This window comes from Rhagoletis zephyria, unplaced genomic scaffold (assembly GCF_001687245.7).
Source record: "Rhagoletis zephyria isolate East Lansing unplaced genomic scaffold, Rhagoletis_zephyria_1.1 Rzeph_scaffold_00146, whole genome shotgun sequence".
NCBI lineage: Eukaryota > Metazoa > Arthropoda > Insecta > Diptera > Tephritidae > Rhagoletis > Rhagoletis zephyria.
In genome coordinates this window covers 92,936-115,464 of record NW_016157230.1, presented here as the reverse complement: position 1 = coordinate 115,464, position 22,529 = coordinate 92,936, and the positions used below count along the sequence as shown (strand labels likewise).

Sequence of the window (22,529 nt, the reverse complement as noted above, 5' to 3'; positions counted from 1 at the left end):
TGGAATATTCTTACCCGTGTAACAAGGGTGTTTGAGAGTTTTCTTACACTCTCACTCAAATTCTCAGCTCTCATATGCTATGCGTTGCGAATTTTTATTCTCAGCCGTATACAGTGTAAGATGCCCAATAACGCAAGAGTGATAGAAAACAAGATTGCGCAAATCAAGCTGTGAGCAACCGGTTGTGATGTCATAAAAGTGAGGGAATGAGGGAGCAAAGAATAAATTCTAAAGAATAAAAGGAAACGCGAACATGTGATGTGAAATAATGATTTAAATGCAAGTAGAATTGTACCCATTATTTAGCCTTTTAAATTTGAACCTATATTAAATTTGAACCTATTTCTAAAAAAAAATATGAATTATTTTAATATGAGTTAATATTCATGAACAACACAGCCTGAGAATTCTTACACCCAACGTATTCAATTTTGTTTTTACTTTTTCAACTTCCAACTCAAGACAAAATGCAAATGTTCCCAACAATAGCAAAATGATGAATGGTAAATGCATAGCAAGATTTACATAAGTATATAAATGGACCGACGGAAAATAAATTATCACTTTCTTCCTCTTTTTGTTTTCTATCTTCATATAGGGACAGGAAACCCAAAAGTAATTTTTTGCGTCTATTCAACATTCTTCACGACACCTGAATGACAAAACAACAGTACCGTTACTTTATTCCTGGCGAATTCGGCAAAGTCAGCTATTCTATTTCCACTTTTTTGTCACTGCAAATCTTGTATTGTGTAATTCTTGCATAACTTCATTTATTATTACATATTTTACTTTCAAACCGCGTTTGAGCTCCTCGTGTAAACAGACATGAGAACGAGTGAGATTTTTCTTACCAAAAAAACTCATAAGAACAAAATACCAGTGAGAATCCGTGTACGTGTATGGTGGAACTCTCAAGGTATTTACTCTCATCGTTTACGAGCACCTTTATTTAATTAAATTTGTATGATATTAAAGTGATTGGGTTTCCTTCCTTATAAATTGTAGTTAAACTAATATATCCTCGCTTCGAAAAAAATATTCATTTATTAAATACATTCAGCAGATGAATGTACATATGTATGTATGTAAGCCATTGATATTTTACGTCTACGTTTACTCAAATAGACGGAATTAATCAAACTATTTATAGAGGCATTTCATGTCACCGCGGCCACCTCTGTGCGCGACCTCTCAGGATTTGGATGAAAGTTGAAGAGATTGAAGGTCTAGGCGACATGAATATACGTGCAGCATATTTTGCCGATATCAAGTAGGGTTGCCAATTTACACGGAACTTAAATTTTAAGAAAACGTCATACATAAANGGTTAAGGCTACGAGTTATCTGGGTCTTTATGGAGTCATGTGCTATTGTTGTGCTGTGCACTTAACGGAACCCATGCTGATGATTCGCTGAGGTCAGGTGATTTGTATAGTGCGGGGGTAGACGGGCCTCTACTGTCGTCGCTACCGGGGAAAGGAGAGTTATCGGGCGAGAAGACTCTCCTTTGTTGGACGGCTTACCCGGTTTAAGCAGTGGAACCACTCTCCCTATTTTCCAGATGCCTGCTTTGATGAGAGATACCATCCAGCAGGAGCCAAAGTTTTCAGCATCAGCATGCAAATTCCGTCGGGTCCAATGGCTTTGGAGGCTTTCACCTTTCCGATGGCTATCCTTGCTTTGCTGCTGGTGAAAACAAGAGGCGCACTTGGTGCTGGCGGTTTGTGCAGTCTTCTGGTTACTCCACGTTTGGCTTTGTCTGCTGGAGGATGCAGTATGAACTGTCGGCTAAAATAGCTCGCGCATCGCTCCGCTTCAGCAAGAAAATTCGGACGGGAGTCCGAGATGCATCCTGCTGGAAAGAAGCGGGCAGTGACAACCCTGCGGAATTTACGCTCACCTACGTGGCATTTTTTGACAAACATATACGAGCATACACCTGATTTCCCAATTCGTGATTAGCCTTTTGTTATTAAAATTGTCGTTACAGTTTTGAACTTGGAAGGAACTGGTTTTAATTTTTGTTCACTCTACAAAGACTCAAAATTGTTCACTCTATAGAGTACTCAATGGAAAAATTTTCATGTTCACTCTTTCGAGGTGTTCGTAGCATCGGGTGTTCACTCCAGCCAGATAACACTGTATATGAAAAAAATGTATTTCTTCCGTCTTATTATGGGCTTTAATTGTACATGTTTTACATTAATGTGCAACGTATAAAAATCAAAAAAAAAGTTAATATTTTTCTTTTTGATTTTTTTTAATTATAGCATTTTTTATTTTTATTTATAACGTCAGATTTAAGTACACAAATGGGCGTAATGGGCTACTTATGCGTATGGACTCTAGATCGTCAAACGCTTGAGCAATATGATAAATAGACATTGAAATATATTATTAAATTGTATATTTTTGAAAGAGGAAAGGTGTGTAAAAAATAAATATGAATAAATGACATTAACTTTACTAAAGGTCTGAAATCATGAAAATCCCTTCAAGGAAATGGCAGAATTGAACTTTGTTGCAAGTTCACATGGGAAATCTGCTTACGGCACGATTGCAGGAAATTTTAAGAGACTAGCAGCTAGAGCAAGTCTTCAACTCCTGATGTTACAACAAATTCGTACACCCGAAGCCCTCTACCAATGGGGTACTTTATGTTTTCAATGGGATGCCTGTAAAAAATAACTGCAACTAACCTTTCAGTGGCCTTTATTTCGACTATGACTACGTGCCAATTACCTTAACCCTATTTTAAGCTAGTTTGAAAGGTTAAATAACATCAAGTTAGGGAACTTCATATCCTTATTTAACGAATCTTTAAATCAATAAATAATGTTTTTCTTTTTAGTTCTTATTGTAATAAAAGCGTGTTGTTGGTTTTTTTAAACTATAATTTTATTACTCATTAGGTTTATTTTTTTTACACGCCTTTCCTGTTTCTTGTTTTAATAAAAGGACTAACCTTGAAGCTATCATTGGAGGTCTGATATTCTTTTGCATTGAGTATTGTTGATGTTTCGGTTTCATTTAGTAAAGTTAATATCATTTATTCATATTGTTTTTATTTTTTAAACACCTTTCCTCCTTCAAAAATATACAATTTCATAAAATTTCAATGTCTATTTATCATATTGCTCGAGCGTTTGACGATCTAGAGTCCATACGCATAAGTAGCCCATTACGCCCATTTGGGTACTTAAAGTTGACATTATGGACAATGTTTTTATGTAAAAATAAAAGATTTTAAAAATGCTATAATCAAAAAAAAAAATCAAAAAGAAAAATGTTTACTTTTTTTTTTTTGTTTTTTTTTTATACGTTGCACATTAATGTAAAAAATGTACAAATAAAGCCCATAATAAGACGGTCGCGCACAGAGGTGGCCGCGGTGACATGCAATGCCTCTATAACAAATTTGGAGCATAATAAATATTTGTTAGGGCCAATATGCAGCTTTTTTGCATTATTTTTATGATTCAGCGATTTTAAACTTATCGTAGAGTATCTGTACGAATCTTCTTTACGAACGGATTCAATGAGGCTTTATGAATTTCGAATTTACATTCGTAGCCATTCGGATTCAGTGATAGCACTTTCGTAGATTTCACGAAAATTGAGCCTACGATGGATTCTGTGATAGCCCTGATTGTATTGCCTAAAAATTCGATTCGACTAGTTTATTAAAATGGTAAAACTTGACAGCACTGGATAGGGGTCGACAGTTTTCGTCGTCTACTTATTTCTGCACGACAATAAGCAAAGCCATTCTTGCCGGCTCGTGATTTTAGTCTAATTTACGACGTACGCAAAGAGGCTGATTAAAATAAAATCACCTTGGGAAGGTGTGCCAGTCACTGTATATTAACAAAAAGGGTCATCAAAATTGGAGCTATTTGAACCGCTTCCGAGATTATGCAGTTTTTTTGCTTTCAGCTGCTCCAGTACACATCATATGTATGTATGTATTTACATATTAAGCTCTACCCAAAATTGCAGCGGGCGACCGTAAAGCGGTTGACCGCTGTCAAAATTAAAACTCACCAACACATATGGAATGTCATATAATTGCGGCGGCAGCGTTTTCACCGCCAACGTTTTTCGGTTGATTTAAATATATTTCTATTTTTACCGCCCCGTGGCGGCACACTGTTGATTGTGTGTGGATTTTTATAATTTTTATTATTTTCAGAAGTTTTCAATTGTTGGCATCCATTTTTATTTCCAGCAAATCTACGTTTGCGCACGTACGGAAAAAAATGTCACTTTAATGATAATTACCAAGTAAAAAAGACAGCTTGCGGAAGCCGTCGTCTGCCGCCATAGCGGAATTATACCACGTGAAGTAATTAGAGCGATTTTGACACTGCCTAATTTGAAAAATTGCCTTTAAAATTTGACTATAAGGCAGACAAATGTCAGAAAATAAAGCGATAAAGCTGTTTATTACTTCACCTGTTTATTGCGCCATGGTCTGCCGCAATTGTGTTTACTAGGACGGATTCCACTGCGGCAACTAAACGCTGTTCACTTACCGCCGACCGCTTTACCGTCGTACGCTGTAATTCTGGATAGAGTTTTAATAAGAATTTACCAGCAAATTTCTTTCATTTTGTTTTTCGCTTTCATTTAATCCATCTAAATATAACTAGAAAACTTATTGAAAGTGCAAAGTGAATAAAGAGAAAGGCGGTCCTTATAACATTGGTTACGAGATAAATATTTATTGTAATTTTTACTTATTGTGATTTCGTTTCTTCCAAAAAATGTTGCCTTTCTACGGTGAAAAATGTGTTTGGTGTTACACTCAACCCTGTAAAAGGGCATTTTTTTTACCTTGTTGCCCCTTTTCCAGCTAACTCATTTCATAATATTGTCGTTTTGCGCAACCATCTGATTTTCAGGACAACCATTTCTCCTGGCAAAGCTTAAAGCGGCAGAGAATGTGCATCTTTTGCTTTACAAGAGTGTGACATTTTAAGTAACGAACCCAGAATTTTCTTACCGTTTGTCTTTATTTTAGAATCGAACACGCAAGAGAAAGGAGCAATCAAAAGGCGAATGTTTTTGGTAGAAACGTAAACACTATTAGTTATTATTCGTAGATGTATGTAAATATGAATAAAAGTAATTCCTTTTTTTAGATACAAGATATTGGATAGGCTAGACCAGGAGAGAAGAGTGATCCTGTTTCAGCATTTAGGCTTTATACACTGTCCCATACGCGAACATTGCCCATTCTTCCACAATTGCATTGACAGTTTAGTAGACGAATGCTTAGTAGACAAGTCCCCAAATAAAAAAGGTTCCAGCAACTGGAAGTGTTCGAGCTCCGACAGAACTTTGAATTTACTTATTGTCGGGTCCGAGCACCTGGCTAGTGATTTGCTCAATGATATTCGGATGTGCACTGGATCTAAAGGGGAATACGTGTATGAGAATCAAACTTATTACCTAAATTATCGCATTGCTAATGGAGATATGGAAGCATTTAAGTCAATTGACGTCCATTCGAGTGGTACGTTCGTAAATGATAATTCTATGTCTTTTGTTAATCATGTAAATGTATTCTATAGGTTTAATTTGTGTTTACTCAAATCAACAATCATTTGAAACACTTAAGGATAACCTAGAACGCACATTATTATGCAATTTGGAATTAGAGGACAAGTTTGAAAATTTACCCATCGTTTTAGTGTATCAACCTCAAGATTTAAAAGAAAATGAAGTTGAGTACCTGCGTAATGAAGGATTACGATTGTCTGAAATGCTGCATTGCGATTTTATTGACCATCAACAAAATCAACAAAAATATGTTTACGATATTCTTAATATTGTTATACTTTCTTTGAGACTTTCAGAAATGAAAAATTTAGATTCATATTCCACAAATCACATTGATCTACGTATACTTGTTTGTATGTTTTGTGGCGACCAATACGATATTGAAAACATTGTGAACCCATTAATAGCTGAATCAACAAATTGCAAATCGTCAGAACACTCAATTTTGATTGACGTGTTCATAGGAGACTCAAAGAAGCGGATTGAATTTATCCTATCGTCTTACCATGGTATTAATCAATATCGCGAAGAACTGATTCATGGGTATATCTATTTTTATTCTGGAAAACGTAGATCTTCGTTTGCTAATTTAAGGTAATTGTACATACAGATTCATTTAACGAGCATTTAAATATATTCTGCAGCATATCTACTTCCTTAGAGTTGGAGTAGTTTCAATTAAGTTTCTTATCGCCTACCACTCACATATGCGTATACTTTTCAGTGTTTTAGCCGCACAAAATTCCAACATTCCATTACAAATAATCGCAATAACTGAAAGTGGAGGCGCAAATGCTTTTTTTAGCAGTGAAATTTGTCAATTTCTAATAACAGAAGGAAATTCTTTGGCTGACAGATGCAAAGGCAATTTCATGACATTTTCTGCAGATCAATATGTCAAGTGTAAGTTTATGAGATGCTTCTAGTTATTTAATGTAATGTTTTCTACTTTAGTCGCTTTCTACACTCCATTTTTGAAAAATGTCTGGGAAAATAAGTACGAAGTTGAGAATCTACACGTGGAAGAGTCAATAACTTTGGACTCCGGAGAAGGCACTTTAGAAAATTCAGTAAATCAACTGCCTAGACCACCGCCTCGGCATGAAAGTTATATGTTGTCTAGCACCATGGGTACGGATGGATCTGGAAGTGAGAATTATGAAATGCTTCCAACGCGATCTTTGAATTCGCTCAATGGTAAGCATTTATTTGCACTTTCCCCTTAAGGGTCTGGACACTCTAGACTATGCATTTTTAAATGAGGCGGAGTTATTGTCCGATTTTACTAATTTTAAATATCAGCCTGCCCTGTGCTGGAATCGTAACATCCGTTCACGGATGTACGTGATACGTCAGTCGTATAAGGTGCATGGGCTAATGAGTACGTTCACGTAAGTCATAATCCGAAAAATGTGACGAGTAATACGATATCATGTGACGATTCGAGCCCTGATATCTCAATTTTTTCATGAGTTATCTTAAAGCATGAACAGACGGCAGCGTTGATCCAGATCAACTCGGGGATTAACTGCAGTTGATCCGGATTAAGTCCGAGTTAATCCGGATCAACGCTGCCGTCTTTTTAAGCTTTTATGACCGAACAGAGAGATGAACAGTAGGACAGGATTCATTCTGAAAATTTTAGTATACAATTCGGGTCATCCTAAGTGAGAAGTATCGTACGAGACAAACTTTAAAGGTTTATAATACCGCTAATACACAAATTACAGAAGAAAATGTTTTTGCATTACGATCGTTCATTAGAATACCACCAAAAAGAAACCAAAAACCGACCGTTATTCGAACCCTATCCTCTCTTTTCCCCTGTCTGTAAAGCTTGCGACATCATTTGGGAGGTATGATTGCAATTTTATATATGATTTGATTTTTTACTATGAAAGAGCGAATAGCTAATACCAAACTCTATAATATTAACCTAAAAACCATACCTTTTTAATACCGCCTCATTCCGCTGCTTCTACAACTGGCGGCCACAGGTTTCAGGTAAACTAAAATTGGTTAATTCTGTAAAAGATTCTTCCACGCTCTCGCATACCGTCTTCAGCTATGACGTGTAGTGCTTTATTTTTGAAAACAAGGAGACCAAAATCAAATACATATGTGTGTATTTCTAAAACGAGAAGAGGTAGCGAAATAAATATAACAGTATTTTAAAGCTTATGAGATGCAGATAGAAAAATTACCTTGACCATTAACATGAACTTATAGGTTTTAAAGTTTTTCTTTTATTTCGCCTGAAAGAAGTGAGCAATGTACTTTTAAAAAAGTTTTAACCAGAGACCAAAACAATAATCTATATATATAAAAATGAAATGTTTTTCGTATGACGGCGATGCCTGACTAAACGGCTGAACCTATTTCAATTCTGTAAAAAGTACTTTTTTGGACCTTCTGTATGTTTTTCGATAAAAAAAAAATCAAAACTTTTTGTTGGTGTTGCCAAAAAATAAAGATAGCTGGGACGTCACGATTTCACAATTTCATAGAGTTTTCCATATGTGACCTGGTCTACGGAAAGGGGGCTTAGGTGTCAAAAAAATCAATTTTCACTTTTTGGTTGATTCGGATGGAAGATGAGATGATTTTCACTTTTAACAGCTTTTTCACAGAAAACTTTTTTCGCACGTAAGCTCCCTTTTCGTAGACCAGGTCACATATATTGAATGTCACTAAACTACCAAATGGCTGGACCGATTTCGTTCATACATATTTGGAACATATATCAGTACCAAGAAAAGAAATATTCTGACCAAAAATGCACTCGCTAGGTGGCGCTAGGGTCGGAATATTCCTAAAAACTGCATTTTCTTGCCGATCTGCCTCATATTTAGAATACAATTTAGCCAATTGAAAGAAATATTTGGACTTAAAACTTACACGATAGGTGGCCCTTTGACCGAGATATCCCCAAAAATTATCTTACGCTAAGAGAAGGATAGATATCTACTATATATTTGTGGAAGTATGTATGTATGTATGTATTTGCCAGGTTGCAGCCTAAACGGACGGACAGAATCGAACGAAATTTTGTATTTTTTTTTTGAGTATTGCCATGACACCTGGACCTATAATAGGGAGAAAAAAAATTGGGATTCGACAAGGGGGCGTGGCACCTCCCATCGGCGTGTAATTTTTTATCAGCTGTAACTTCGGAACCATATGTCACATGAACTTGAAATTTGCTATGCAGGCATATTTATGGTAGGTGCTTATAGTAAGCTGTATATGAATGAGTTTATAAAAGGGAGCGTGGCACATCCCGTAGGCGTGGAATATTTTATCAGCTATAACTTCGAAACCATAAGCCACATGAATTTGAAATTTGGTATACAGACATATCTACGGTAGGAGTTTATAGTACAGTATAAATGAAGGAGTTTGTAAAAGGAGGCATGGCCCGCCACATCCCGTAGAAGTGGAATTTTTTATCAGCTATAAATTCGAAAGCATAAGTCACATAAACTTTGAATTTGGCATGTATGCTTAGCTATGGTAGGTGCTTATAGTTGGCTGTAAATAAATGAGTGTGTAAAAGGGGGCGTGGCACATCCCATAGGTGTGGAATTTTTTTATCAGCTTTAACTTCGGAATCATAAGCCCCACCTTGAAATTTGGTATGGAGACATATCTATGGTAGGTGTTTATAGTAAGGTATATATAAACGAAACATGTTCATGTATAATGAATAAAACAACTTCTGAAATAAGCAGCTATACTAAAACAGTTAAGCGAATAGGAAGCTAAACGGAATGTACCATAGTAGACTAATTTTAATTTAAAGAATCTATCGTTACCTTAATCCAGCTAATATTCATAATGGAACAAGATTTTTAGTACAGAAAGTGATGATCAATACATATTAGTTGAAGTACGATAAAGCTAAGCCATACCATAAGCATGCGTTAATTTAAACAGAAAGAAAATATTTTTTCTCCTCTAATTAATGCTGAACTGAATATTTGTATTACTGTTTTATATTTTGATTTGTTTACCCCGAACGACGTCGGGTGCTCTGATAGTAAGAAATAAAATTAAATGTTGCTGTATAATTACTGCTGAACAATGGAAAAGTTGTTTTCGTCTCCTGAGACGAAAATAGGTAGACTATAAACTTTTTAGTCTATCCTAATAGTTATCTGGGACTTTTATTTTCTTTAGTTCCGAGGGTCGTTTATTTCAAGACGTCTTCTCATAATAATTATAAGGGACCTTTAATTTTGTTCGTCTCTCGGACGTTTATTTCAAGACGGAAATGATTTACGTCTTCTCTTAATAATTATATGGGATTTATTGAAAGTAAACTTCTTAATTGAGTTCGGAGATTTAACGCGTTAAATATTTAACGCCACTATTGTTAATGTCATCAAATCTGTATCGTTCGTTCGATTTTCACCAATCACGTGTCAAATTAAAGATCTTTGCTTTTACGTGGTTTAGTTTTTTGAAAAGGGTTGCCAGATGTTAGAAAATCAAATTCGGAGATATTTGCGTTTAATTTCGTGAAATCGGCTGTACGTGTAACAATTCTATTAAGATAAAACGTGAGACGTAAATAATTTTCTTCATTCTGAAAAATGTAATCCTTATGAAATTTGTTTTCATCAAATTATCGAAACTAGTGCTAACAAGAAATTTTAATACAATAAATTTTTTAATAATTGTGCGTGTTTGCATTATAAAAAACCATTAAGTTTTTTTCTAGTGAAATATAAATAACCTCTTTTGAAAGGACTTCGAATAATTTTTAGCTTCATTCTACTATGTTTATTTGTGGAAAATTTCTTGTAAACATTTCCCGCTATTATGAATAAATACGATACACGATAAATGCTTGCATTCTGTTGTGCCGTATTACGAACTAAATTCTAGCGTATGAAATCCGATAGCTACCTTTTATCGTAAATCGTTCAATTTGGGTATTGCCATACGATAGCTATAGTTACGGTGACCATATTTATGGGAGCCGAATACGGGGAAAAAAAAAATTATTTTTGCAAATTTAGTTCACAAAAACTTACAGATCTTAAAGGCTTCTTCCTACATGTATAAGCCCTGAAACAGCATCCTTATAGTAACATCACAAATGTGTAGGATATTTTTCACGAGATTTTTACCCCGCAAAGTTTCTTTAAAAAATTCGTGAAATTTTAATATATTACAGTGCAATTTTGAAGTTGCTAGTACTTACCGTTAATTTTTGGTATGTTCGAATTTTTTTTTAAAAGAGAAGCAAAGGAGCAGCACTTTCCACTCGCACTTTATTATGCTCAATTTTAATGAGATACAAAACTGGCCATGAATCACGTATGCCGATAATCGTCTGACGATATCGTGTTTTCGATTGTCTTGGTTTGTGAAAACCAAAAACTTTTTGATCGTAGTATTAAATAAACGTGCGTTCTTGTACGATAGTGAATTAAGTATCGTTTAAAAGAAAAAACAGGTACATACATATGTATTTACATATTTTATTATTTTTTAATAGTTTTTTTAAGTCTGGAATGGAGGAGATAGCTTTAATTCTTTATCCTTCCATGTAAAAACCGTATGCAAAAACATTTTTTTTATTGTTTTTGACAGACATTTCAGCCAATTTGTTCAAACAATGTTTTGCCTTGCCTCAACTTAAATTCCGTCAGTGTTAATATACATATATCGCAATGGATCCTAAACTTAATTTTAACCTTCACATTAATGTGACAGTAAACGAGGCTAAAGATGTACTTGCATTTGTGAAACGATGGTCAAAAGAACTTAGTGACCCTTATATCACTAAAACCCTGTTTACAACATTAGTTAGACCGATTATGGAATACGCGTCGGTGGTTTGGAATCCAATGTATCAAATTTACTCAGACAAGATAGAATCAATTCAAAAACAATTAATACTTTTTGCTTTAAGAAATTTCCGATGGGATTCTCAATATAATGTTCCACCTTATACGAGTTGCTTAAAACTTATTAACCTTCCTACACTTGTCAGTCGCAGGCAGAGATCGAAAATAACCGTCACCAAGTGTCTCGTATGGTGTTTACCACTGACGCAAACACTCATCTCTCAAGCAAAGAGTGTTTCTCACCGTGGCAAATCACTCTGTGCGATCTTTTTGTGTTTTCGTTGTGGGTTATTTAGCAACTGCTTAAATTTCCCTTAGGCAAAGACACTTTGGCAGGGACCTTTATTTTTAAGTTTCTTAATTTGTGGGTTATTGAAAGACTGAAAAATATAAGTGACGTACATGAGTGGAAGCAAAGCGTTAGGCATTTCTTTACATGACAATACGTACACATACATACATGTGCGAACATTTATGACAAAGAAGAGAGCGTGCACATTCATAATATGATACACCGAAAGTAAGATATTTTATTATATTGATAAAGAAAAGGATAAAGGCAAAGGTAAAAATAAAAACAAAAACAAAGATGCGTAAAGATAAATGCAAAAATTAAGATCAAGGTAAATTTAACCATTTTATTAATACTAAAGGTGAAGGGGAATATGTAAATGTAGAAAATGATAAACATAAAGATGATAAAGATAAATATTAAGAAAAAGATGAGGATGAGTAAAGATGAAGATAAAGAAAGAAAGATTAAAATAAAGGTAATTATAAAGAAAATGATATAGATAGAGTCACAAACTCAACCTGGGAACTTTTTCGGGATTTTCGGTATTCTCGGGAATATCGATTATTATATATTTTTATAGATTTTGTTATCGATATTTTTATCGAGTTTGCTATCGATTTGGGTATCGATAATTTTATCGATTTTGTTATCAATATTGTTATCGAGTTTGTTATCGATTTGGGTATCGATGTTGTTATCGATTTTGTTATCGATCTGAGTATCGATTTGGGCATAGATTTTATTATCGATATTTTAATCGATTTTGTTATCGACATTTTAATCGATTTTGTTATCGATATTTTAATCGATTTTGTTCTCGATAATTTTATCGATTTTGTTATCGATTTGGGTATCGATTTTGTTATTGAGTTTGTTATCGATTTGGGTTTCGATTTTGTTATCGATATTTTTATCGATTTTGTTATCGATCTGAGTATCGATTTGGGTATCGATTTTATTTTCGATATTTTAATCGATTTTGTTACCGATATTTTAATCGATTTTGTTATCGATAATTTTATCGATTTTGTTATCGGGAAATTAATATTATATGATGGTTTAAAACTATTTAAACAAATATAACAGCATTAATAACAATGGCGCGTATTCATAGTCCAGCAACTAAGTCGAAACTAACAAAGTTGCAACTTAAATTTAAGTACCAGCTTAAAATTTACCTCTATTCATAGTCGCAGACTTCTACTAAGTAGTTTCGACTTAGTTTACGATATAGCAAAACGAGTGTGAAAATGTATCGACTTTTATTTACGATATTTTGGTAAAATTACATTTTTAATCAATAATGTCAAGTTTGATCATCTGTTTATGTAATTTTTATTTTCATTGCATGATTATGCAAAAGAATAAGGTATCATTTTCTTGTTAATTGTGTGAAATAGCCAGAACAACCGCAGTGGTGTGAAGTCGATGTTTATCGAAAGCATGCTGTGAAACATACAAATAGTAGATATCTAAATGTTATGCACAAATTTACTTTAAAAGAACTAGCGTGAAACTGACTTATTATTTGAGAATTTATCTAAATTATTCCAATTATAAAATTGTGATGTAGCTTTATTCGAATTGTAATACGCATTTAATTTCATCTTCCGATTAAAATGGATCGATCTTTGTAAATTTTAATTGGAGATTATTCAATATTATCAAAATCACCCTCTACCAACTTAATTTTTACATATTTCGTCTGTTTTCCCTTAATTTAATAAAATAATTCTTCCTAGTTACGACTTAGTTGCAGCTACAGCCGAAACTAAATTTTAAGTTGGTACTTAGCCAAAAAAAGTCGAAACTAAGGCGACTATGAATAGCTTTAGTTGTGACTTAGAATAGTTTCGACTTAGTTGAGTACTAAATATGACTATGAATATGCGCCAATATAAATTTACCAATCCCTGCAAAAAATGGTTTTATCCACTTTGATATGAAACATGATGTTTAAATTTAAAATACATAATAGTAACAGAAATATATTGTACAGGTTGGCCTCGTACAACATGGGGACTAATTCGGGATTTTCGGGACTACTACTTATCCCAAAAATCCCGAATTAGTCCCGAGAATCCCGAAATAGCCCAAAAATCCCGAAGTAGTCCCGAAGATTCCGAAAATCCTGAAGGAGTCTCGAAAATTCCGAATTAGTGCCGAGGATCCTGAAAATCTCAAAGTATGTACTCTCGAAAATCCCGAATTAGTCCCGAGAATCTTGAAATAGCCCAAAAATCCCGAACTAGTCCCGAAGATTCCGAAAATCCTGAAGAAGTCTCGAAAATTCCAAATTAGTGCCGAGGATCCCGAAAATATCAAAGTAGTCTCGAAAATTCCAAATTAGTCCCGAGAATCCCGAAATAGCCCAAAAATCCCGAAGATTCCGAAAATTCTGAAGAAGTCTCGAAAATTCCGAATTAGTGCCGAGGATCCCGAAAATCTCAAAGTAGTCTCGAAAATTCCGAATTAGTCCTGAGAATCCCGAAATAGCCCAAAAATCCAGAAGTAGTCCCGAAGACTCCGAAAATCCTGAAGAAGTCTCGAAAATTCCGAATTAGTGCCGAGGATCCCGAAAATCTCAAAGTAGTCTCAAAAATCCCGAATTAGTCCCGAGAATCCCGAAATAGCCCAAAATTCCCGTAGTAGTCCCGAAGATTCCGAAAATCCTGAAGAAGTCTCGAAAATCCCAAAATCGTCCAAAAATCCCGAAATAGACAAAATCTTAAAGTAGTCACGAAGATTCCGAAAACCCCGAAGAAGTCTCGAAAATCTCGAATTAGTCCCAAGGATCCCAAAGATTTTCGTGGAAATGGAAGTTGGAAGATACTTAAGTATCTTATTTGCGTCGCATAAAAAAAGTATTATTTAATTGAAAAATTACAAATCAAATTGATTCGCTCTACAAATCAAATCAAAAATTTGTATTTCTTATTTGGCTGAAAAATCAAATCACAAATAAATTTTATTTTTTATTTGGTCAACAAACTAAATCACAAATCAAATAAATTTCTTAATTGATAGTGGATTTTAATTCAATAACATGACCGTGACGTTGACGTTGCTTATATCTCTCTCTCTCTCTCTCTATCAACAGCAAATTTGATGTTTCTACGCACTTCTAACACTTATTTTTCTTCTTCCAGCGATAAGTGTCCGTGTCCAACAGCAACGGAAATTATATGCAAAATAACCCTTTCCCACTGAGAGGAGCACACATCTACAAAAAATAAACCACCTGTTCTGATTTGTGGGTTATTTTTTCCCTTAAATAGTGACGGTTATTTTGGGACACTTTCAAAGTGTTAAGGGTTATTTTCGACCTCTGGTCGCAGGGAATAGCTTGGTATAATTTTTATGGTTAACTTACTGGCAGGCTCAATTTCAAGTCCGTCTCTTCTGGCTGATTTTAACTTAAATGTTCCCTCTCGTGTATCAAGACACTTTTGTCCCCTATTTCTGAAAGAATGTAAAACTAATTTTGAATTGCACGACCGACTGCGTTGCATATGCCAGGATTTTAACTCTCATTCCAGCACGTTTGATATATCAGATCCGCTTTTCAGCATTAAGAAAGCGATACTCTCCTCTCTCAATTAATGAATTATTAACATAAAGACATAAAATCAGCTGATGAATTTAGTCCTGTAGCTGAACAGTTTTAGATTTCGACACTTAACAAACTCCTGCCTTTCGTGACTCGGCGCAGAAATTGAAAATATTGGTTCCGTACGTCATGCGGACTGCGCCCCTCGTGCGGATGGGCGGGAATGGAGGGTAAACACCGTTGGGATTATTATTATTATTAGTATCCTCTTTTAGGCGATGCATTAAAAGATGCATGTCTTTTTTAACAGAAATGTTCTTCGAAAGTATCGTAAACGTTCGAGTATGTTTTAAATTTGGCTAATAAATTAAGCGAATGTTATTTTATCTTCAATATATCTCGCTACATCCTGTAACTAAGCGCCCGTTACTGTAAAAAAAATGTCCATTATGTTCTCTTTACATTTTTTAGCCTCCACATCTTCTACCTTAAGCACTATATGTATATGGAAATTTTAAAAAATTTATTCACAAATATTTTGGAGACCGCTCGACCCTCCTTTGCATAGCTACCTTATTGCAATAAAGTATAGAAATAGAGATAAAATGTGCCATAAATAAAAAGAAAATAAAAATGAAAAAATCCTACTCCCTATAATTGAACCCCAGACCAACAAATTGGTAAATGAAAAAGCATCCATTCGGCTACAGTAGCTATTGACACAGCAGGGGAAATATGAATTCTTGAATTTATGTTCAAAATTTTTATTTTATTAAAATTTCAAATATAGAAGTTTCACAAAAAAAAAAATAGAGATTTTCAAACTGTTGACGACGCTACGATAGTCGACTCGATAGTAAGCAACAAAAATACAAGAATCAGTGTTTTGACGACATCGTTTGAACGAATATCATGCCAAAGTTATACCATGTTCTGACCGACAACGAAAACACTTTGAAAACGAGTTTTGGGATTGTGGGCTGAAGGCTGTTCACACCGGTTGTTAGGGTTTTCGTTGACATTTCTTATATCTTTTTATTACAGTTTTGCTACACAAAAACAAAACTAAAACACTTTTCCTTCATTTTCCTTTCATTTACAACAATTAACAATAAATCCGAAATGGCGTATTAAAGATGATAAAATATGACTTCCACATCGATAAATAATCGAAAAAACTGGTGAAGACGCCGATTGGAATGAGTGGAACGTAAGTTTTCAAGTAGTTTTCAGCGAAAACTGGTTTTCGTTTGACAGATTTTACATGGGCGAAAACCCAAGTTTTAGGGCGAAAACCAGTTTTAGCAACGAAAACATGTTTTCGATGTCGTTCAGAACATGGTATTACGTGATGTATGCCTGCAAACCAAATATTTTTCTAAAGATTCTAATTAAAAAGTTTGAAATGTTTATGGTTTTTTGCACAAAGTCGGAAATTTGGTTTAATATGTTTTTTTTTTTTTAGAAAAAATAGCTTTACTCTCATAAAAAATAATAAACTAAAGAAAAATAGCCAAACCTTGCTAAAATATCGAGACCTAATTTCTGTGGCCAAAAGCAATAACCGCCTAAGTCGAAAAACCTGAATTCGAGAAGAAAGGTTTTAAACATTTGGATTGTAATGTTAACCTTATAGGGAAACCAAACTATGTTCATCTATAACTAAACTATAATATAAACTAAATATATAAACTAAATATATAAACTAAATAGCCTAGCTGGCGAGATGGGGATTTCACATAAACGTGGGATAGTAGTTGCAGAATACGATAGCATATATAACTAAATTCTTTGTTAAGTCGTCTTAGGCGGTTATTGCTTATAACCAAAGATTTATAATTTGGTCACTGTACGTATTCCTCGATTCGAATCACAGGCATTCAGATTAAAAAATAATAACTGTTTATGGAGAAAATTTCAATCATATACCAACCAGCGTTGCGCGAGCTTGAAAGAAAAGTATCACTTGCCAAGCAGAAAAAGTATCAAAAGCAAACACACCTGTTGTTTTTTAAACTTTTATTTGAAAAACAAATAATAAACAAAATTGTATAATTAAATTCATAGTTATAAAAAAAAATAATATTACTTGCTTTAACAAAAACAGAGAATCTGTATGCTTATTTGCATAACGAAAAACAAACTTATAAGACCCCTAAACCACGCAAAATCATTGCGCAGCCCGAGACTTGTACAAGTCAAGATTGTGGAAATTACTACACAGTAAAATAGCGCGAACCTTATTTTGGAGAAACGTTGCTCAAGTAAATATGTATGTGAAAAAAGTATGAATGTATATTTTGATAGCTTCAGCTTTAAAAAGCAAAAAAAGAATATAAAAATTTTTTTTAATTCTTTTTCTACGCTCTTATGAATATTTTACAGCACGATCTGGACACCAAAATCAAACACAACTTATTTTACAATAACACAAGCATGAGCAAAATATCAAAATGATTTTGATTTTAGCGCAATAACTGTGCAATTTGGTACAAACCCCATACACCACACAAACGACCGACGCAAGCCTGATATTACGCAATGTTTTTGTGTGGTTTAGGGGCCCTATAACAGCGGCGTGTGCAAATAAATTCCGGGTTGTATTGCCCTTATAAAAGTTACCAAATCAAACTTATAAATATCTACATATAAAATTTTAAGGCTTTAAATAGCAAGGAAAAAATGTTTGTCTTTAAACTATGTAGTAATATTATTCATAGTTTTCAAAAATTCCTTTCTGCCAACCAAAAGTATCAAAATGGGGCAGTATCAAAGTATCAAATCTTAAAATTTAGAGAAAAAAAGTATCAATTGTATCAAAACGGCAACGCTGATACCAACATCACTTAAAACTGGTTTATAGGCATGCCATTTTAATGAGCCGTTAAGGCTTTGAAATACCGAACACCGAATACGGGGCAAATACAGGACATTTAAACAAATACAGAACATTTGGCTGCCCGTATAACATAAATAAATTACCAGGACAATGGGTCAAAAAAGAGGACCGTCCCGTATAATACAGGACGGATGGTCACCGTAGCTATAGTATCAGCTGTTCAATTTCATACACTTGTAAGGTTTAGTTATTTGTACAATGATTTGGAATTGTTGTGTCCAAACACGTGACCCGAATCTAAAAACTTTAAAATGCACATGTATTCAAAGGATTAATTTAACTTAAAACAAAGACTTAAATTTCCGAGCACTAGTTTATTGATAAATTCGGTTTGCACTTTTTTGTAAATTTCGATGTGGGTCCGCGCAAAATTACTATGGTCAGCGCAGCCAGAGTTGGACAAATGACGGTTATTTTTTCTAAACGCGGCCTAAGGGCGCCAGACGATTGGAAGCATCTCTTACTGTATGCGAGTTTCGTCAATTTATTCATTTGAATTTATATAAAACGCAATTGAGGTTGAGGGAAACATGTTTTCTCTTAACTTCTTATTGCCTTGTGGAAATTTTCGCGACTTTTAAGTACAAAATATTTGCTTTGAAAATATTTTAGTTAGACAAGAGAGCTGCTGTTTCATTTAAATTCACAACAAATAGTAAACAAATACCACTGTCATTCACAATCAGGGTAGGCAAAAACTCTGAGTTCGAGCGAGCGAGCGAGCAAACTCCTACTCAATGCCTCGCAGGCAACTAGTCGCTCGCAGCTCGTACTCGTAGCAGCAATGAGGCGAGGCACGAGAAGTTTGGCTTGCTAGGCAAACGAGCGAGCGCCGCTTGTTTGCTCGCGCTCCTATTAGACGAGCGAGGCTGCTGTGTGTTGCCTCGCTCGCAGTGCCGAGGCGAGTAGCTGTCTGCATACTCGGCTCGGCTAGGTAAAAGCATAAACAGACGGCAGCGTTAATCCGGATGAAATCGTTAATTCGGTATTATCTCGGGAATTAACTGCAGTTGGTCCGGATTAAGTCCTAGAGTTAGTTTCCAAACTTAACGCGGATCAAGGGAATATTCGATGACAACACTAACCGAAACTCAGAGAGCGTAGAGTACAGAGAAAGAGCAAAACTAGCATGGACATATACCTTTTCATCGGTAATGCACTCACCATACTATTTCAGATAGCCAATTGAAATTAAATAAGAACTTATTTGAATTAATACGGTGACTGCATTACCGACAACAAGGTGGATGTCAATGCTAGTTTTGAATTTTCTTCGTGTTCTACGCTCTCTGAGCAAACAAATACGCAAACAAAGCAGCGAACTAATTTATCCGCAATAGCCGAGTGGTGGGGGCTGCGTACTACAAGCCTACAGGTCCCAGATTCGATCCTCGGTTGGAGCGATTGCAAAAAAATAAAAAATTTATTGTTACGTAAATTTTTTTAAATTTTATTTGATTAATATATTTAATTTTACTTTATTTTATTTTCGTTTGTTTTACTTTAATTCGCAATTTTTATTTTATTATTAGTTAATTTACATTTTGATAGTTTAATTTTACTAAAAAATTCAAAGACAACTAACTAAAAACAACTTTAAAAAAATATAAAATTTATAATTGAATGAATGAAAAAAAATTACTGAATATTATACTAGCCGTGGGATTCGAACCTATGACCTCGCGGCTCGTAAATCCGCATTACTGCCGTCTGCCAAGGCACAATTTTGATCAGATCAATTGCGCCGTTAATCCGGATCAACGTTGCCATCTGCTGCAGAAACAAACAACAACTAAGCACTTTTTAACACCCCCAAAATAGTTTGCTACTTGTAGCAGTTATGCTGTATGCCTGAAAGAAATGTACATAATCATTTGTGCATAAATTTATTTGTGTCCTGTTGTTCAAGGACATATGTATGTATGTATATGTAGACATGGGAAAATGTGCGTAAACAAAGAATAGAGGCCGGTTCACATACAACTTTGGCGTTGAATTTCAATACAGCCGTCCACATAGCCAAAATTTGGCAACGCTAAGGCCAACACAAAGCAGAAAGATAAATAAAATTATGTGAAATGTTTTTTCCTTTTAATCAAATGAGGGCAATAAATATGATTTTTCATGCAATTATTGATACGAAATATTAATTTATCTCTCGTTAATATGTTAATTTAGTGGCCAAAGCATTCTCTGCCAAGCTTCATTGTAGAAGGCATTGTTATAATTATACCAAATTTAGTGTGCTATAAAAACACCAAGCATGCTCTATAAATCTGATTAAAAAGTTTAAAATTTTCATAAAACTTTGTTGAAATTTTAAATTTTTTTAGTATGAAACTTGCTTGGACCTGTATGGTCTTTCTTTCATGTATAATAAATTTAAATTTAGTAAGAAATTATTGAGCATTAAGAAAATTATACATACATGGATATGTATGCACATATGTACCTACCTAATAGATAAAACTGGTCAAAATAGCACGCATCTGTTCTTCTGTGCATGAGAATATATGTATACATAAATAAATGCAGTACCAGGTTGACCGAGCTTTGCCCGGAGTGCATATACTTTTTAAAGTTTTCAAGGTTTGGATATCAAATACTGGTCATTTGGATAGCATTAAAAAATATTTTTGAAAAAAAATTTGATATCGATATCTATTAAGTAAATTTCTTACTCAAAAGTTTAGGTGGCAATCCTATTCCGAAATACGCTGGAGTAAATAGCACATATCTTGAGCGTATATGTAATGTGTATACATAAAAAAAATGCTGATTGAAATTAACAAAATAAAAATTTGTATTACATAGAAGCGTCTCAATCCTGATCGAAAATATTTTCTGACCAAAGTCCTCAACAATACCTTTCTTTTGATATACATATTTCGATGTTTTATATAAATTGTGTAGAATCGAAAATAAGTGGCAACCTCACACTACTATCCTAAGGGATACCATTTTGTATATAGGGAAAACATTGTTTAAGAACCTTCTCTTGGTAGCCATATTTTACCTTTTTTTCTAAACAAAAAATTTAATAAATATGCGATACAAAATAGGTGGCAACCCAATTAAAAATATTTTTGAATCAGGGATCTTTAAACTACTTTCCATTTGATGCCCATGTTATGATGTTTTAATTAACTTGTAACTTATTTCAAATAGGTGGCAACCTTATACGAGGTTTCTCGGAGATAAAGCCTATTGAGATAACCTTAAAATCCAAAACATTATCTGTACAAAATTTTATAAAAATCGTTACAGCCGTTTCCGAGAACCCTATGGATATATATATATATACACAAGACTTGCTCGTTTAATGAGGTCCTCGTTTGCTTGCCGCTCTACTCTTGCGCTGCCCTCGTTTGCTTACTCGCTCGCTGGCTGCTCAGCGCGTGCGTTCGTACTTAACGAGTGCTCGTTTGCAAACAGCCTCACCTGTTGCTCGTGAGTTGCGCAAGCTCAGAGCAAAGTAACGAGCGAGCGAGGAACTAAAATGAGGCAAATCCGAACCCTGCTCACAATAGTACATCTATCGGGCATGTGGAAACCATAATACGATAACTCATTTTATATGATACGCTTGCAGGCGTTTATCGTCTATCGTAAAAAAGGCATAATAGGGGTGATTGTTAAATTTTTTTATGAAAATAAAAGCAATGTGCCTGCAACTCGGTGTGCTTATGTTGAATGTTTTTGGCAACATATTTGGACACAGATTTATATGCTTTTCTTATACCTTTATCGATTATATTATGGGCCAAAAACGGAAAGTCCAACGGACCGTCAATTTAGCAGCACATGTGCGCTGAAGACATATTCTGATCTAAATCAATCAATAAACCGTTTTTAGTTCGATTTTACAAGGGCCTATTCTCAAAGTCTTGCAAGACCTTGCACGATTTACGGGTTGCACGATTTGCAAAGCTTTCCCATAGGAAAGTCGGTCCTGACGTACAATCTGTGCACTGTGCGAGGGTTTTGCAAGACTTAGAGAATACTTCTAATGTGTTTTCATTTATTTGACGACAAATATGAATATGACATAGTGAAAACCAGCCTTTAATTCCGCCATCTTTTTTGACCTCAAAGTTCTACCGTCAACATAAACAAAGAATTTTTACTTCAAAATAAAATTAGTTAGTTGGTTTGTAATGCTTGTTATACTACTTTTAATGCATTAAATTATTGCAACAGCATTAACTAAAAAAATTTAATTTGTCAATGTTATTGTGGCTTATTAAAATTTTATTTTTAATATTTTTTATTGAGCTTTGTACCACGATTGTTTATTAGGAAAAATTGAAAAAGCAACAAAGTCTAAGCGGTAGAAGTTATAGCACTATTTCGGAGATC

The 22,529-nt window shown here is 34.4% G+C and overlaps 1 protein-coding gene across 2 annotated transcripts in view; it reads left to right on the top strand.

Annotated features, from left to right (window-relative positions):
• RhoGAPp190 (Rho GTPase-activating protein 190) overlaps positions 1-22,529 on the top strand; it is a 162,059-nt gene that overhangs the window by 84,036 nt on the left and 55,494 nt on the right. For both annotated transcript variants that reach the window (XM_017638723.1, XM_017638729.1), the window contains exons 5-8: positions 5,148-5,521; positions 5,580-6,162; positions 6,293-6,471; positions 6,523-6,765. In XM_017638723.1, the coding sequence (XP_017494212.1) occupies positions 5,148-5,521; positions 5,580-6,162; positions 6,293-6,471; positions 6,523-6,765 (1,379 nt within the window). The remainder of the gene's footprint in view (positions 1-5,147; positions 5,522-5,579; positions 6,163-6,292; positions 6,472-6,522; positions 6,766-22,529) is intronic.